A 15,053-nucleotide genomic window follows, 5' to 3' on the forward strand; every position below is an offset into this window, starting at 1 on the left:
CCTCTCTGGTCTTAGGGGCCTCGGTTAGTGTCCTTCGCTCTGCCTCCAAGACGGAGATCCGCCCTGCTGGAGTCATACCCAGGGAGAAATCCTGTAAGGAACTCAAGAGAGGGAACTGCTTCTCTTTGGAGATGAAGGAAAGAGTGAGGTAAAGGAAGGGAGGGCAGCCGGCAGCCGTGAACCGTGCTCAGTGGCCACCGTCCTTGGACTTCGCTGCTTTTGGCCTCTGAATTGGGATTTTGTCAAGAGTAGGGAGCAGCGACTGGCTCTCAGTTCTGGGTGAAAGCCTTTCGGGCACTGGCCAGCCCGCCCCGTCCATGATGCCAGCCCAGCTGTGGGGACTGTGGTCCTGCGCTGTCCATGTCGTGGGGGACCTCTGCCTGGTTTCAGTGCTCTCATCTCCTGGGACCCTGGGGGCTTCCTCTGTTGGCCTTTAGACTTTCTAGCCAGCAGACATGGCCTCGCTTTTATTGTTGCTGAAATGCATATTCTTTTTTGCTGCTGCTCTTCTTTTCCTGCTTTATATCTTCTTGTTTATTTCTAGGCCCAAGATGTGGCCCTTATATGTCTTTTAACAGTGTATTTGTTCAGACAAAGAGAGGAGGGTTCAGGGACCTCAGTCAGGTGTGTTTGGAGAAAGCTACCTTTCTAGAAATTTCCTACAGAATATATCAGTAAACTAACCAACAAAAGGATTAAAGTTAAGAATGAAAAACCCTTTTCATTCTCCAGTCAGGAGTCCTTAGTGGCCTGAAATAGGGTGAATATACAGCCTCTGTCTGTAACCTTTTGCATCACTTGATGAGCGTGCATTATTAGTTGCTCTGGAAGCTATGGTGACCAGGAGGAAAGAGGGAGGAGGCAGGAGCTTTTCTGTGTGTTTGGTTAACATACTTGCGTGCCATCCTTGCTCCTGTGTGGCCTCTGTGGTTGGTGGGGTGGGCGGGCAGGCTCTGAAGTAAAGCAGCCAGTTGGACGAGAACTTTGGTTTGTTTCTGGTTTTCTGCCATGTAACCTGCCTATTAACACCTGTCGCAGGGTTCCCCCTCCAGCAAGCGGAGAAGCCCTTTGCTGCAGCCAATTATCGAGGGCGAAACTGCTTCCTTCTTCAAGGAGATAAAGGTGAAGACCTCCAGCTGCTAACCACGTGCTACCCCTGCACCAGTGTCCCCCCCAACGTCCCTCCCGGGGAAGGAAAGGCGCTGTGATTGCGTCCCCTGGTGACGGCTTCCTGCCACCTCCCCTAAAACTCAGTAGCTGCTTCTAACCAACTTCAAACAATCCTCTTTAATTTATGTTTTAGGCCAGCTGATCTCCTGCGTTTCATTTCCTCACTGTTTTGTATGTTGCTGTTTGTTTGCTTTTTATTTTACTTGTGGGGCTCTGTCTTATTTTATAATGTTTTTCGTTTTGTTTCCCCTCGTTGGAGGAATGGATTTTCTGTACTCTGAAATTTTGTCAAAATAACTCACTGGATAACTTTCTTTTTTAAAAAAAATAAATCTCATTTACTGAGTTTATAGAAAAAATTAACAGAGGCAATATATGTAGCTTGTGATAAAAAAATAATGATTTTATAGACAAAAAACTTACTTTTCTTTGACAGATTTGTGGATATAGTTTTACCCACTCTCCTCCTTGCTCTTGCCTTCGCCCTGGCACATTTCATCCTTGGTGCTAATTTCATAATCCGTTCTTGATCTCTGAATGTAGGCCTGTGACAAGCCTTTGACTAGAACATACGCTCTAATCTTTTCCCCAACGGTAATCATGGATTGTATCCAGATAAACCTTGTCCTCAGTGGCTACTTTTTGCTAGAATGGGGATACCCTCTGTGTCCAGAGAGTTGTAGAGATCTGACTGGCCTGGACTAGAATCAACCTCTTTCATATTTTTGTTTCTAGACAATTGAACACACTGACTGCCATACACGGGGCTCTAGAGCTGAAAAGACAAAGATTTTTTAAAAAACCAGTGATTGTTTTTTAGCAATTAAGTCAGAAGGGGGAGTAAGACACCAAGGAGAAGTGTTTTAAGAGTTTCACTTTTGTCATATTTCTGTGGCAATCTCAATCCTGGGGTGTCATTTATTTAATGAACTTAGAAATAATTATTTCAAAATGCGGGGGCCTTGTTCCCATGAGAACCACTCCATTTTCTTCCCTGATTCTTCCACTGTATTTGAGGTAGGGAACCAGAAGCTACAAAGCCGTCTCTTCTCGTTACTCTGTTCCTTATTTTACCTCTCAGGGGTCTTAACTACCTCATAGCCCTCACTTTAAGGTGTTAGACAATGATTGTGCTCCCTATCCATATTCTTTTTAACGGAACTTGTTTATAAAAAATTCTGTAAATGTGAAATTTAGGCAAATTTGCTCCGTTGTGTCTTCAAAATTAGAGCCATTTTCTCACAATAAGACTTGATGTTAATGAAATAAGGCAAATTTTGTCTAGCTGATCATTTCACACAAGAATTAAATCACCGTAATTGAAGAAATTTGGGTGATTGTGTGTGTGAAAACCAGCATATTTCTCTTAGAAGCTTGAGCTAAACTGTTCCTAGATAAAAATGTGTTCTTTAACACATCCAAAATATGACACTTAATAATTACCTCATGAAACAAATGGTAGATGAATGAATTAAGCTCTTTTTAAAGGATGTCCTTCCAAATCTTATCCTTTAGCTTAGTTTATTTTTTTCACAACTATGTTTTGGCCATGGCTCTTCTACTGGGCCTCATGATGGTCAAAATTTCAGATAATTTTGCAGTGATTACATTGCTCTTGAAAATAGTGTTGTCCTTTAGTTCATTTTGTCCCAGTTGGCCATGTTTACCATGTTGAATTTGGATTGTATTAACTCTCAGTGATTACATTGCTCTTGAAAATAGTGTTGTCCTTTAGTTCATTTTGTCCCAGTTGGCCATGTTTACCATGTTTGAATTTGGATTGTATTAACTCTCAGCAGTTCTGATACATTTTAGAATTTGGTGTTTGTATATGCAGAGAAGATTTATCTAAACTGTTTGAAAACTGTCCCTGGTTTTAATTGCTTATGGGAAGACACCAGCTGTGTGTGAAATAGTTAAAAACGTATTAGTTTTTATAACTAATAATTTTTAAAATGATCAAAAACAATACAGTAATTATACAATATGTAATTTTAGAATGTGTAGGTTTAATAACTATAAAATATTATAATTAATGAAAATAATTATTATTGTATGACTTTCTACTTAGGGGCTTAGTTTTACCTCCAGAGCAATGTGAACTAAGCATACAGCTGCTTCCTTGAGAGCACTTCCATATTTATAGCCACCTGCCCTGCTGACTCCCACCCACACCCTGTGAACACTCTTCCTCCAGGCTCCTCTTACTCTTTCTCGTGTGATATGGGCTCCAGACCTTCCCACTGTCTTGTGGCTCTGCTCTCCACACACACACACCAGTCTATCTATATCCCTCTCAAAAACTGATACCCAGAACTGAATATTATTCTAGTGGTTTTAGCAGGACAGTGGGCCAAGGACTAACCCTGACCTTGATCTAGATGACTAAGGCTCTTCAGTTCTCCAAGTCTGTGCCTACGTGACTGTGACTGTCAGCATGCCATGAGTTCATCTTAGTCTTTCTAGGGCAGGGTGTCTCAACCTCAGTACTGTAAACATTTGTCCCAGATAATTCTTGGTTGTGGGAGGTCTGGCCTCCCCCACCCCAGTATAACAACCAAAAATGCCCCCAGACTTCGCCAAAGGTCCCACATTGGGCAGACCTGCTCCCAGTTGAAAGCCATGGCCTGTGGCCCCATCTTAGTGTTGATTTGTGTAATGCCGAGCTTCCTTTTCCAAGGATTACTTAGTGCCCATGTGTCCAGATTTTTTACTTTGTAATCTAATTATAGGACGTTGAAGTTTTCCAATTTCTTACTTTTCATTCTTCTATCCCAGACTTGTGCAATAGATTACACAAGTAATCTGGGTTTTATGTTCTAACACACTCACCCGCTGTGTCATCTACACATTTAGTGACTATCTTTGGTGCTGTATCCAAGTGGTTGATAAATACTGAAAAGGCTGGGTCAGGTAAAGCCTCCAGACTCGAGGCTTTGCTGCAGATCCACATCAACATTGCAGCGGCACTCTGCATAAATGTTCACAGTCAGCTTTCCTTTCACAATCGTTGTCCCTCATTCTTTACTGAAATCCAGATATCCTGCCAATCCTATCAAAACAGGAAAAACGGCTCGCTTTCCTGATTTGTGTTCAAGAAACCAGTGTTAGTCACTGTTGATCACTGATTCTTTTCCAGTTGCTCATATGTAGATGTTGATACCTTCTAGAATCGACTCAGTATCCACAGCAACCTGATGGTCTTATAATCTGAAGATCCGTTTTGCTGTTTCTTTTTTCCTGTGTTTTCCGCAGCTTACTGGGAATAGCTGTGTATAGCTTTGTCTCTGGAAACATTGATTCTCTTTTCTGTGCAGGATGTAGTTTCCCTTTGTTGAGTTCTCTCAAGACCTTGGGATCTCACTGGTAAAGCTTGGACCCCTGACTTCATTTCTTATCTGTCTCGGTCAATGCAGGAGACCAGGGTTTGATCCCTGGGTTGGGAAGTTCCTCTGGAGAAGGGAATGTCCATCCCCTCCAGTATTTGTGCCTGGAGAATCCCATGGACAGAGAAGCCTGGCGGGCTACAGTCTGTAGGGTCGCAGAGTCAGACACGACTGAGCGACTCAGGCACATAACACACACACACACACGGGCTTCTGTATACTCTGTTTAAAAGGCTTTTTTTAATGTGGACCATTTTTAAAGTCTTTATTGAATTTGTTACAATATTGCTTTTGTGTTTTTTTTTTTTAATTTATATTTTGGTTTCTTGGTCACAAAGGATGTGGGACCTTCATTCCCTGACCAGGGGTTGAACCCGCAACCCCTGCATTGGAAGGCAAAATCTTAACCACTGGACTGCCACGGAATTCCCTAATGTACTCTTCATAGAAATTTGTATTTCTCTTTTAAAGCTGAATTACTGAAATAACAGGCATTTATTGAACACGTAATATAGTCAGACATTGGCTGAGTTCTGGGGACAGCAGTGAACGATCCTAGATCCCACCCGGTTTCCCTCCCTGCCAGGGAAGGGAGGGGAAAGAGGCTAACAGCACTGTCCATGTGCCAGGTACCCTACATGATTAGCTCAATTGTTATAAAAACGATGTAGATGGAGCCTGCCACTTCCTTACAAAAAAAGAGAAACTTTTCAACTATTAATGGAAAAGCCACTTTTACCCTGTAAATTTTAAAACGATTTTAATTTTTAGAAACTAATAATGAAGCTTAATTCCATGGATCAAGAAAAGAGACTGAAGATCTGAAGTGACAGCAGAAAGAATCTAGGAAGACCACCTAGTTTTTGCCAACTTTACCGTCATGTCTTCATGACAGTAGTTCCATTGTAGCAGTGTAATAGTCCTTTTCTTTTGCCTGTTGGTTTATTCATCCACATGATTTCAGAGGCACCACCATAAACATACCAAACTCTATGATAAGAGAATCAGCACTCACAGTTTGAATCGTGTACTTTGCCATGAGCAGTGGCTCCTCCTGACAACCGTTGGCTGCACTGGCCCTGAAGCCACTCAGTGTACCTAACAACTGATGTTATGATCCTGTTTTTCATGTAGCTGAATGCCTAACCAATGTTTATAATTTCTCAAGATATTAAGATATTCTTTTCTGGTCTGACTCTACATTTTGATGTGAATTATTTCCTTTAAGAGCTTTCTTTCAGACTCTGACATCATTTCTTAGACTCACGTAGCTTTAAGTTGACACTAACATATTGTCATTTGACCTCATTATTTTTCTAACCACATTTTTATCAAGGTAGAGAATATCACATTTTTCTTAGAGTCTTGGATGCTGTAAAATACAGCTGTGGCCCTTAGAAATTCTTTGAAGAAGAAATGTTTCATGAGTCCAGTAATGGAAAGATAAATGTTTTGATCTTCTCAAAAGTTTCCTAAAATTTTGTTTATCAAGCAACCACAAATATTTCATAACCTTACTTTTTATATAGAAAGGATGTATTGTTGAATTTCTGCAATTCTTCATAGCTTAATAAAAATAATTCTGAGACACATAAGTAGTGAAATCTTTAAAGCACTGATTTCTGGTGGTGAATTTTATTATGTATTGTCACAATGCTGAGGATTTTTAGATTCATTTGCTTCATTTGATTTTGGGTATAAATTCTGATGATTTTTTTCTTTCCTATTCCTACCCTCGGCCTTCACAACTGTAAATTGTACTGTAGACTAATTTTTTATAGTTTTTTTTTCCCCTATTGAGTAGCTGTGTTTAGCGTTTGTCTTATTTTCTGTGTATATCTAGATATTCAATAACATATCCATCATGTGCATATGTGTTGCTAAACATAGATATGCAGAAGAAACTGTATGGGGTCTGGATAATTGAATGACTGTGAAATGATACTAGTAATGAAAGAGGGCCTAAAAAAGTAGCCAGATTTTTATTAGGGTTGCTGTGTATCTCCAGGAAGAAGAGGAGGGTTCAGAAGACGATAACTACACAAAGCCAGACTTCATGGTCACCCTGAAAACCGATTTCAGTGCACGTTGCTTTCTGGACCAATTTGAAGATGACGCTGATGGTTTTATTTCCCCAATGGATGATAAAATACCATCAAAATGCAGCCAGGACACCGGACTTTCAAATCTCCATGCTGCTTCAATGTATGTTGTTTTGGTGGTATTATTGAGAATGTTATGATGGAAATAATTTTCTGAAATACTATTTTACCCTTTGTACTTAATGGCAAAACATAAATGACTTGCCTCGGGTGTATCTCTATGGATAAAACAGAATTTATTTAACTCCTGGCTCAGTGTTTTTAGAAGCTTCATCCCATGTTATCCGAGGGAGCATCTGAGATCTTGCTTAAACAATGGGAAGGTCTCTTGTAAGGGACCTGTTTCTGTGTGTCACAGCTCGCCATTTAATACACACTGAGTACAGATGGCGTTTCTTTCTTTCAAAGCAAAACATAACAGAGTGCCCTGGGACTTCACAAGCCTGAAGAATTTATAATGGCAGAAGCTTTGGCATCCATTTCTGTGACCCATAGCTCCCTCAGCAGTTCCTGCGTTTATATGCTTTTCCTATTCTCTACAACCCCTATCTAGTTGCACAATCACTACATTTATAACAATTCAGATTTAACTCAATTTTCTTGAAATTTTTCTGCCCCTCTTAGACCAGAACTCTTGGAACACCTTCAGGAAATGAGAGAAGAAAAGAAAAGGATTCGAAAGAAACTTCGTGATTTTGAAGACAATTTTTTCAGACAGAATGGAAGGTCAGTGCATGTGTTTTTCTTCCCCGCCTCCTCCTCACACGCAGCCCTCGTTTTTCTCTGTCACATCTGTGCAAAGCCTCCCACCTGGGAGCCACCCTCCCTGCTTCCTGTAACCTGGCCCTTGGCTGTGTGCCCAGGGCTCCTTTGAGGTTTCCTGTGAGATGGTGAGGTATGTGTGGTCCTTCAGGAGGAAATGCTCCTGGATAATATCCAAGTCTGATACAGATTCAGCTGACATTTCTAAAACTAACCTGTCACACCAAATTCTAATCTAAGAGGAGCAGCGTCAAGCTAAGTTTCTAGTGGACAGCACTGGTTTTGATTTCAGCTTTTGTTTCTTTAATAAACTTGAAGGAGGAATAAGGAAAGGGGTACTCTAGATCTTGCTGGGTTTTAAGCTCACTTTAAAAGCAAAGTTGTCAAGTCATGAGAAATACACCAGAAGCAGGAAGGCGACCTGATTGATAGGGTGCCAGTGAGTTTTAAGATGTAATGTTATCGTTGTCATAGAGCCTTATGCTGAGGGATAGTCTTCTGTGTTTGCAAGTGACCACACACAGAATGTGTTCCTCAGGTCACAGCAGAAGACAGGATAGAACAGAGAATAGGTTTCCTTCTCTTACACTGGAGTTGAGTTTATCATTTTAAAATGTTTTATTTTAATCCAAATTATTTAAACAGTATATATACAGTTTCTCTTTAAGTCCCCTTTCATAATTCTCAAAAGAATTGGAAAATAAAAATACCATAAAAATTAACATTTAAAATTTACTATATTTCTGTTGATTTCAATTTATTATTTATTATACATTAAATTTATTATTTATTATACAATAAATTTATTGTATAAATTTATTTTAGGATTTCTGACTTGGATCTGTCCTATAATGACTTTTCAATGAATTTTTATACCCAAATATCTGCTTTTCTTTTTCCGTGAATTGCAGGGTATTTTTAAAAACGCAGATAAAATAAATAATATTCAAAATAATCATGCATGCATGCATGCCATGTTGCTCAGTCATTTTTTGCAATTTCACTCTTTGCAACTCCTCTCTGTCCATGGGATTTCCCAGTCAAGAATACTGGAGTGGGTTGCCATTTTCTTCTCCAGGGGATCGTCCCGACCCAGGAATCAAACCTGTGTCTCCTGTGTCTCCTGCATTGCAGGCAAGTTCTTTACCCACTGAGCCACTGGGGAAGTCCCAAAATAATATCCTAACACCAAAGACAAACCAAAGGATTAGCATTTTGATTTGTTTCATTCCAGTCTTCTTTCCAAGCGTATTTTTGGTTTGTCTGTTTTATTTTTTCCCATATATTTATAATCGCATTATGCACAGACATCCTATAATTATGTAACTTGCACACTTTTTAAGAAAATAGAGCTGATGGGAATCAATAACTATCATACAAGTTTAGAACCGTCAGGGACTTCAGATTTCAGGGTGTGATTCATATCTGACACAAATGAAGCCTCTCAAAGGGCATGTCTGGGGTTGGGGTCACACACCCGCTTCCCTTCCCTGCCCTCTTCTGGGAGTCATCCAGGATCCTTCCTTGAGCAGGCAGAACAGGAATAAAATCAGTTCACTGAGCAAAATTGAATGAACCCCAAGCTATTCCGTTTCCCATTTTTGCTCTTGAATAAGAAGGAAAGGACGGAGAAGGCAATGGCAAGCCACTCCAGTACTCTTGCCTAGAAAATCCCATGGATGGAGGAGCCTGGAGGGCTTCCGTCTATGGGGTCACACAGACTTAGCAGCAGCAGCAGAAGGAAAGGAAGCCTGGTGTTTGAGTGTTTGACATGTACATTTCCGAGTGAAAGGAGAAGCAGAGCAGCCCCACACAGTGGCTGAGGCTGTGGGTAACAGCAGCACTTCCTCAGGCCCTCCTGCGGGTCGTGTTAATATTAGATCACGGATTCACGAGCACAGTGCTCACCCTATAATTGGCTCTCAATTACAGTCCTCGTGCATATAAAAGTATACATATAAAATTACTCAGTAAACTTTAAAGGCTTATTAGTATTCTCTGATCCAATTGCTGAATTCCAAGACTGATTTTTATAATAAGTAGGAGTATTAACTATTGTTTTTAAACCCTGTAAAATGAGTATTAGTTCAGTTCAGTTCAGTCACTCAGTCGTCTCCTACTCTTTGCGACCCCATGAATCACAGCACGCCAGGCCTCCCTGTCCATCACCAACTCCCGGAGTTCACTCAAACTCATGTCCATCTAATTAGAAATTGAATGGTTCATTAGGTGAAGTATATAAAAATGAGAAAGCATTAAGTATAAATAAAGGCTTTCAGTATATGGAGACTCTTAGTGTGAATTTACATGTAGCCATAACAGAGAGAGTTTCTACGTTTCTTAGTCCATCCTATCTTTCTTCAAGATGCCAGAGTAACTCTAAAACTCAGTTGCATGGTGCCATTTGGGAATACTGTCTTTCTCTGCTTGTCTAAACACAGCTCCAGTCTTGATACCAGTGATGCTTGGCAATGCTGATTCCCTGGGGCGGTAAACTGCAAATTTCCACGTGATGATAACTCACCCAATGAACAGTATCCTCTAGGAGAGACACCACCTAATCATTAGCCCCTTTTCTCTTTGTTTCCATTAGAAATGTCCAGAAGGAAGACCGCACTCCAATGGCTGAAGAATACAACGAGTATAAGCACATTAAGGCAAAACTGAGGCTCTTGGAGGTGCTCATCAGCAAGAGAGACACTGATTCCAAGTCCATGTGAGGAGTCAGCCCCTTCTGAGCAAGGGGGCTGGGGGGAATGCAGGGGGAATGTCCCCCCTCCCTCCCCCCCCACCTCCCCATCTTCCCGCCTCTCCTGGTAAATAGCAGCTGGGCAGAAACTGGAAGGCAGCCTTGGAGCTGGATCTGCGCCCTCCTGCCTGCAGGCCCTGGGGATCAGCCCGTTTCCATTGCCTGCCTTGGAAACCATCTAGGTGGAAGGAGGCCACCTACCCCCGTGCCGAAATTTTGCAAGGGAAAGTCAAGATCTCTGCACACCTGTGTGCGCACAGACACACACATACACTGCAGTGGAAGCTTGCTGATGCTGGCAGCGATGAATCACTACATGAAGACACACTCATCTACAGAGGATGTACACTGTTCTTTCTTGGGTAACGGAGAAACGGCATTCTCTGTCTAACTGTGACAATAACAAGCTCAGGACTTCACTCTGGAGAGCGAACTTGCTGTGCACATTCGTGTTCCCTTTGGATCCCATCCAGTGGGAACCTGCATCGGAGCCCTGTTTGCTGCCTCAGCCATTCTTGTGACCTTTCCACGGAGCCACGCCTTTCCCCACTTGTGTGAATTGCTTCTCCTTCAGCTCTCAGGTAGATGGAAGCTGCACCTGCCTGGGATAGCAGTGCAGTCCTCTACCTGATGTTTGTTTCTTCGAGACGTCCTCAGATGACAGAGAACTGATCCCTGACTCGGGCTGGACCATCAGCAGAGGACAGATGGGATAGAGAAGTAGCTAATATCCGTGCTGATTTTTCAGTTAGGCAGCAGTGAAGAGAATTCTTTCCTGAACATTGACTACACTTATCAGCTTCAGAATTTATCATCAAACACTTAAGCAAGGAAAGGCCAACAGTCTGTTTAGTTTGGTTTTGGCTCTAGCTAGACAAAAGGGTCTTGCTTAATTCCTAGCTTAAGTGTAGAGGATCACGAGAGAGAAAGAGCCTGTATTTTAAGCCTTCTGTGTACTTACCAGAGTTTAATTTTTTTTTAAGTAAACCTGCACTAAAAATCTTCTCTAACTGAAGGATAAGTGTAGCCTTCAGAGCACAGCCCAAGGCAGAACCTAAATCACACTGTTTTCAAGATCCTGTATAAAGAGAAAATAATGGTGTGTGGCCAGTTACAATTATAGTTTCTTCAAAGACAGTGTCACAGAGCTATCTGTATTAGACATTTTGGAGGGACCAGGGACTTTAAGACACCAAACCATCCATCACCTCATTGTGCTGATGTTATCTGATGATTGGTTAGTACTTTTTGACCTTCTGTGTCTGCACTAAGGAAAATGATTTCTGGTTCTGCCTGTATATCCGAGCCCACCTCTGTGCTCTGGGAGGTTGAGCACTGGTATCTGCCCACCAGCCACTGGTTGCCAAGAGAAGGTGTTTCAGCAGGCTCTGCCTTTTGAAAATAATGGTGCAGGGTGAACAAGACAGCAAACCATTTTGTTTTCTTTAAATATTACAACAATGGAGAAAAGTCTTCCTGATCAGTTGTCACTTTCCAAAATGGGTTCTTAAGAAACTGGTCAGATTAGGTTTGTAGCAGCATTTTCCACTTTGAGGTAGTGGCTCTCTGTTGGTTAAAAATTGTTCAAGTGAGGAGTAGGGGGAAAATACCTTTAAGTTTGCTCTTTAATCATCTAGAAGCACGAGCTGTATGTTGAAAGCACCCTGGTTTAATCCACACACTTAAAGATGGTACATAATCCTACAATATAGTTAGTTTGGTATTCTCTGCTCTACTGTTTACATTGCAGATTGCTATAATTTCAAGGAGTTATATATTATAAATGAAATGATGCACTTTAGGATGTTTTCTATTTTTGAAATCTGAACATGAATCATTCACATGACCAAAAATTGTATTTTTTAAAAGAAATACATGTCTAGTTTGTCCTTTTTAAGTAATTACTCTCTCAAATAAGCTATATAAATCACATCATTACCAGTTAACTTTCAAAGCACATCTGTCTAAGTATTGTTTTGAAAATACTAATATGCTACAAAACTTTCAAAGAGAAAAGGCTATATAAATGAGAAGTTACGAAATGTTTTGAAATCTGTTGTTTCTGCCAAAGGTAAATTAAGTAAAAGATTTATTCAGGAATCCCCTTTGAAATTTGTATGATTGAATAAACGTAGACACCAAGTTACAGTAAAATAAATTGTGTATGCAATGTCGTCTTTTCCTTTGTAGTTTATAATACACTTCCTAGAATGGTGCCCAAATTAAGCGGGGGGAGTCCTGTTTTTACTAGATTCTATCTGAAGACACATTAGTCAGTAGGTTCTGGCTGTGCCAGAAATGCTAGGGCAAATTTGTTTCCACAGCAACCGTTTCTGCAGCCTAGAGTCTCAAGGCCCTAGAGGCAGTGTCTTAATTGGCTTCATACAGAGTACACTGGACTGCAGTTTTTCCTTTGCTCTCGGGAATGCATATGTGTATTTATTAACACATGCCAACAAAATAAATGTCAAGGGTTATTTAATAACAATGATAAAAAATAAAGCATGAATAAACTTGATAGTACGACTGTAAGAATTAGAGATAGCAGAGACTTATAATTTTCCAAGCATTTGCTTTTATTGTGTTTTAGTCTGACGTAAACCTTGAAACAGAGGTTTCTATGGGCTATGGTATCATTACTGCATTTCATCTTTGAAGCATTGAGGTAGATCTTACTTTTTAGACAGGTGTGTGCAAGGTTTAGGATAATGGCCTGCTGTGAAAGTGTTTCACAACAGGCAGACTCTGTCTCGTGCCAGCACAAGAAAGTCTGCACCATCTCACTAATCTCTGATTCAGGTCAAATTTCCCTGAAAGACCAAATCACATTTCAAACTGGAGAAATTTTTTTTTTTAAACTTGCTAGCTGTAATTCATTGTGAGCTAATAATTAGATTTATTTGCTTTGGTTACCCGTTTGAAGACCAATGGTTATTCTGTGGCAAGGCAGGGATGAGCAGTGCCTCTGTTTGTAGCATCAGTGTGGTTTGTGTTTTGTCTCATCCTGATGCAACACTTACGTGTGGCAGAAGAGCCTGAGAGAGGCTGTGCCTGCTCCCAGGTGTGGCATTTCTAGCCCAGGACAAATGCTTCAGGGCTGTGCTTGTGTCATAAACATGGACTGTGGCCAGCCATCTTGGAGCCCCCTGGGGGCTGGGCATCTATTAATGTGGTTGAGCTTAGAATTCCTCATAAGGTGACTATGAAGGTCTATTATCAGAATCGAAGGGCAGCCATAGTGCCAATTAAGTTGGTTCTTTCAGGAGCTGCCTAGTTCTCAGAAGACATAATTGGACCCTCTTTCCTGAACTGATCACAGGTTTACAAGTTAGAACAAAATTTAAAGTTTGTTGATTAATTTTTTAAGAGCTCTTAACCTGATTATGAAGATACCATCTTTCCTAAGGGTATATTTTTTAAGCATTTATACTTTATTACCTTTGGTGGTATATTTATAGCTGAATGCCATAAACGTTTTAACTGCTTTGTGAAAATCTGATTGTAGTCTAAATTGGCTTTGATCTCAAGACAGGTATTCCTGACATATTGCTTCCAGAGGATTTTTCTCTTGAGGAGAAGAGAGGTGGTTTCTACACCAAGAGCAACACCCCTGTGATATTCTTTCATAGTATCCATTTGGTTAAACCAATCAGTTCAGTTCAGTTGCTCAGTCGTGTCCGACTCTCCGCGACCCCATGAATCACAGCACGCCAGGCCTCCCTGTCCATCACCAACTCCCGGAGTTCACTCAAACTCATGTCCAGAGTCGGTGATGCCATCCAGCCATCTCATTCTCCGTCGTCCCCTTCTCGGGTGGGACAAAACTGGACTAAAACACGGAAGCAGTGTTTCCTCGGAAACCCATGGGTTTAGCAGAAGCCAGAATGTGCTTTCTTTTCCTTTGATTAATTCCCTTCCTTTATATTTTTTTCCCCACATGATCCTCAAAATCTACTGAAGAGTACCTTTTGTCAAAAGATAGGCTAAACATATTTTCAAATCTGTAGGTACTGAACTTGTGCATCCTGGCACTTCTTCACAGGGTAGCTGACTCGGCAAGCCCCAAAGATGGGTGTTCTACATGTCAGCCACCGCACTGGGGCATTAGCGACTTTCCTGAGTAGAGGTCGCTGCCCTTGGGGGCATATATGCTCTTTCCCCATGATCCTTCATAACAGAAGTATGTGGACACTGGGGTCAATTAACAAGTCCACACAGATATGTATCAAAATGAAATGTGCATCTACAACTTCATATTGCTATTAAACTGCACTCATGTCTCTAGAGGATCTCATCTTGCCTGGAATCCAGCCAATCTGATCACATGCACAGCTCAGGAAATCGGTTTGGCAGATCTGACTCTCAGTCTGAAAGCATCTATATGATCATGAAAATCTCCAAGAGTGGATACAATTTTAGTAAATAACATGGGCCCAGAACAATGTTTACATGACATGTAAGCAGAAAGTTTTTGAAATTACCATTGTTCCTTTTTTAAAATGTAAACTGAATGAAAAGATGTTATATACATTTTTAAAGTACATGACTGTATTTTGTATAAACGTAAATAAAATATTTTTAATTGTGAGTGTTCTGAATTTTTTGACAGCGAACCGTCCTGTGGGGTGTGACCTTTCCCTTCAGAAAGGAATCAAGCTGCTCCCTTGAGCGCCTCGGAAGCCCACTGAAGATTAAGATTCGCTGCTCTGTCTCCATGGGAGGCACCAGAAGGTGAAGCAAACTGAGCACAAGCAAGACATGCCCGTGATGGTCAGGAGGAAAATGGGCTTGTGCTCTGAGCTCAACTGCCTTTCAAATCCATGGGAGGGGGGCTGAAGGGATGCAGAAATAAAGGCAATTAAAACAAAAAAAATACAGGTAAGT

General features: G+C 41.0%; 1 protein-coding gene across 16 annotated transcripts in view; it reads left to right on the forward strand.

Annotated features, from left to right (window-relative positions):
* The window catches only part of FAM13A (family with sequence similarity 13 member A), a 353,167-nt gene extending 338,410 nt beyond the window's left edge, over positions 1-14,757 (forward strand). For 14 of the 16 annotated variants that reach the window (XM_088836241.1, XM_055434557.2, XM_055434553.2 and 11 more), the window contains 4 exons: positions 1,039-1,122; positions 6,565-6,761; positions 7,283-7,384; positions 10,014-14,757. In XM_088836241.1, the coding sequence (XP_088692367.1) occupies positions 1,039-1,122; positions 6,565-6,761; positions 7,283-7,384; positions 10,014-10,140 (510 nt within the window). In that variant the 3' untranslated portion in view covers positions 10,141-14,757. The remainder of the gene's footprint in view (positions 1-1,038; positions 1,123-6,564; positions 6,762-7,282; positions 7,385-10,013) is intronic. The other 2 variants (XM_055434558.2, XM_088836230.1) reach the window with 1 other exon arrangement.
* The last annotated feature ends 296 nt before the right edge of the window (positions 14,758-15,053 follow it).

The sequence above is a fragment of the Moschus berezovskii genome, chromosome 5 (assembly GCF_049115385.1).
Source record: "Moschus berezovskii isolate FMDL1 chromosome 5, NW_MosBer_1.0, whole genome shotgun sequence".
Classification (NCBI taxonomy): domain Eukaryota; kingdom Metazoa; phylum Chordata; class Mammalia; order Artiodactyla; family Moschidae; genus Moschus; species Moschus berezovskii.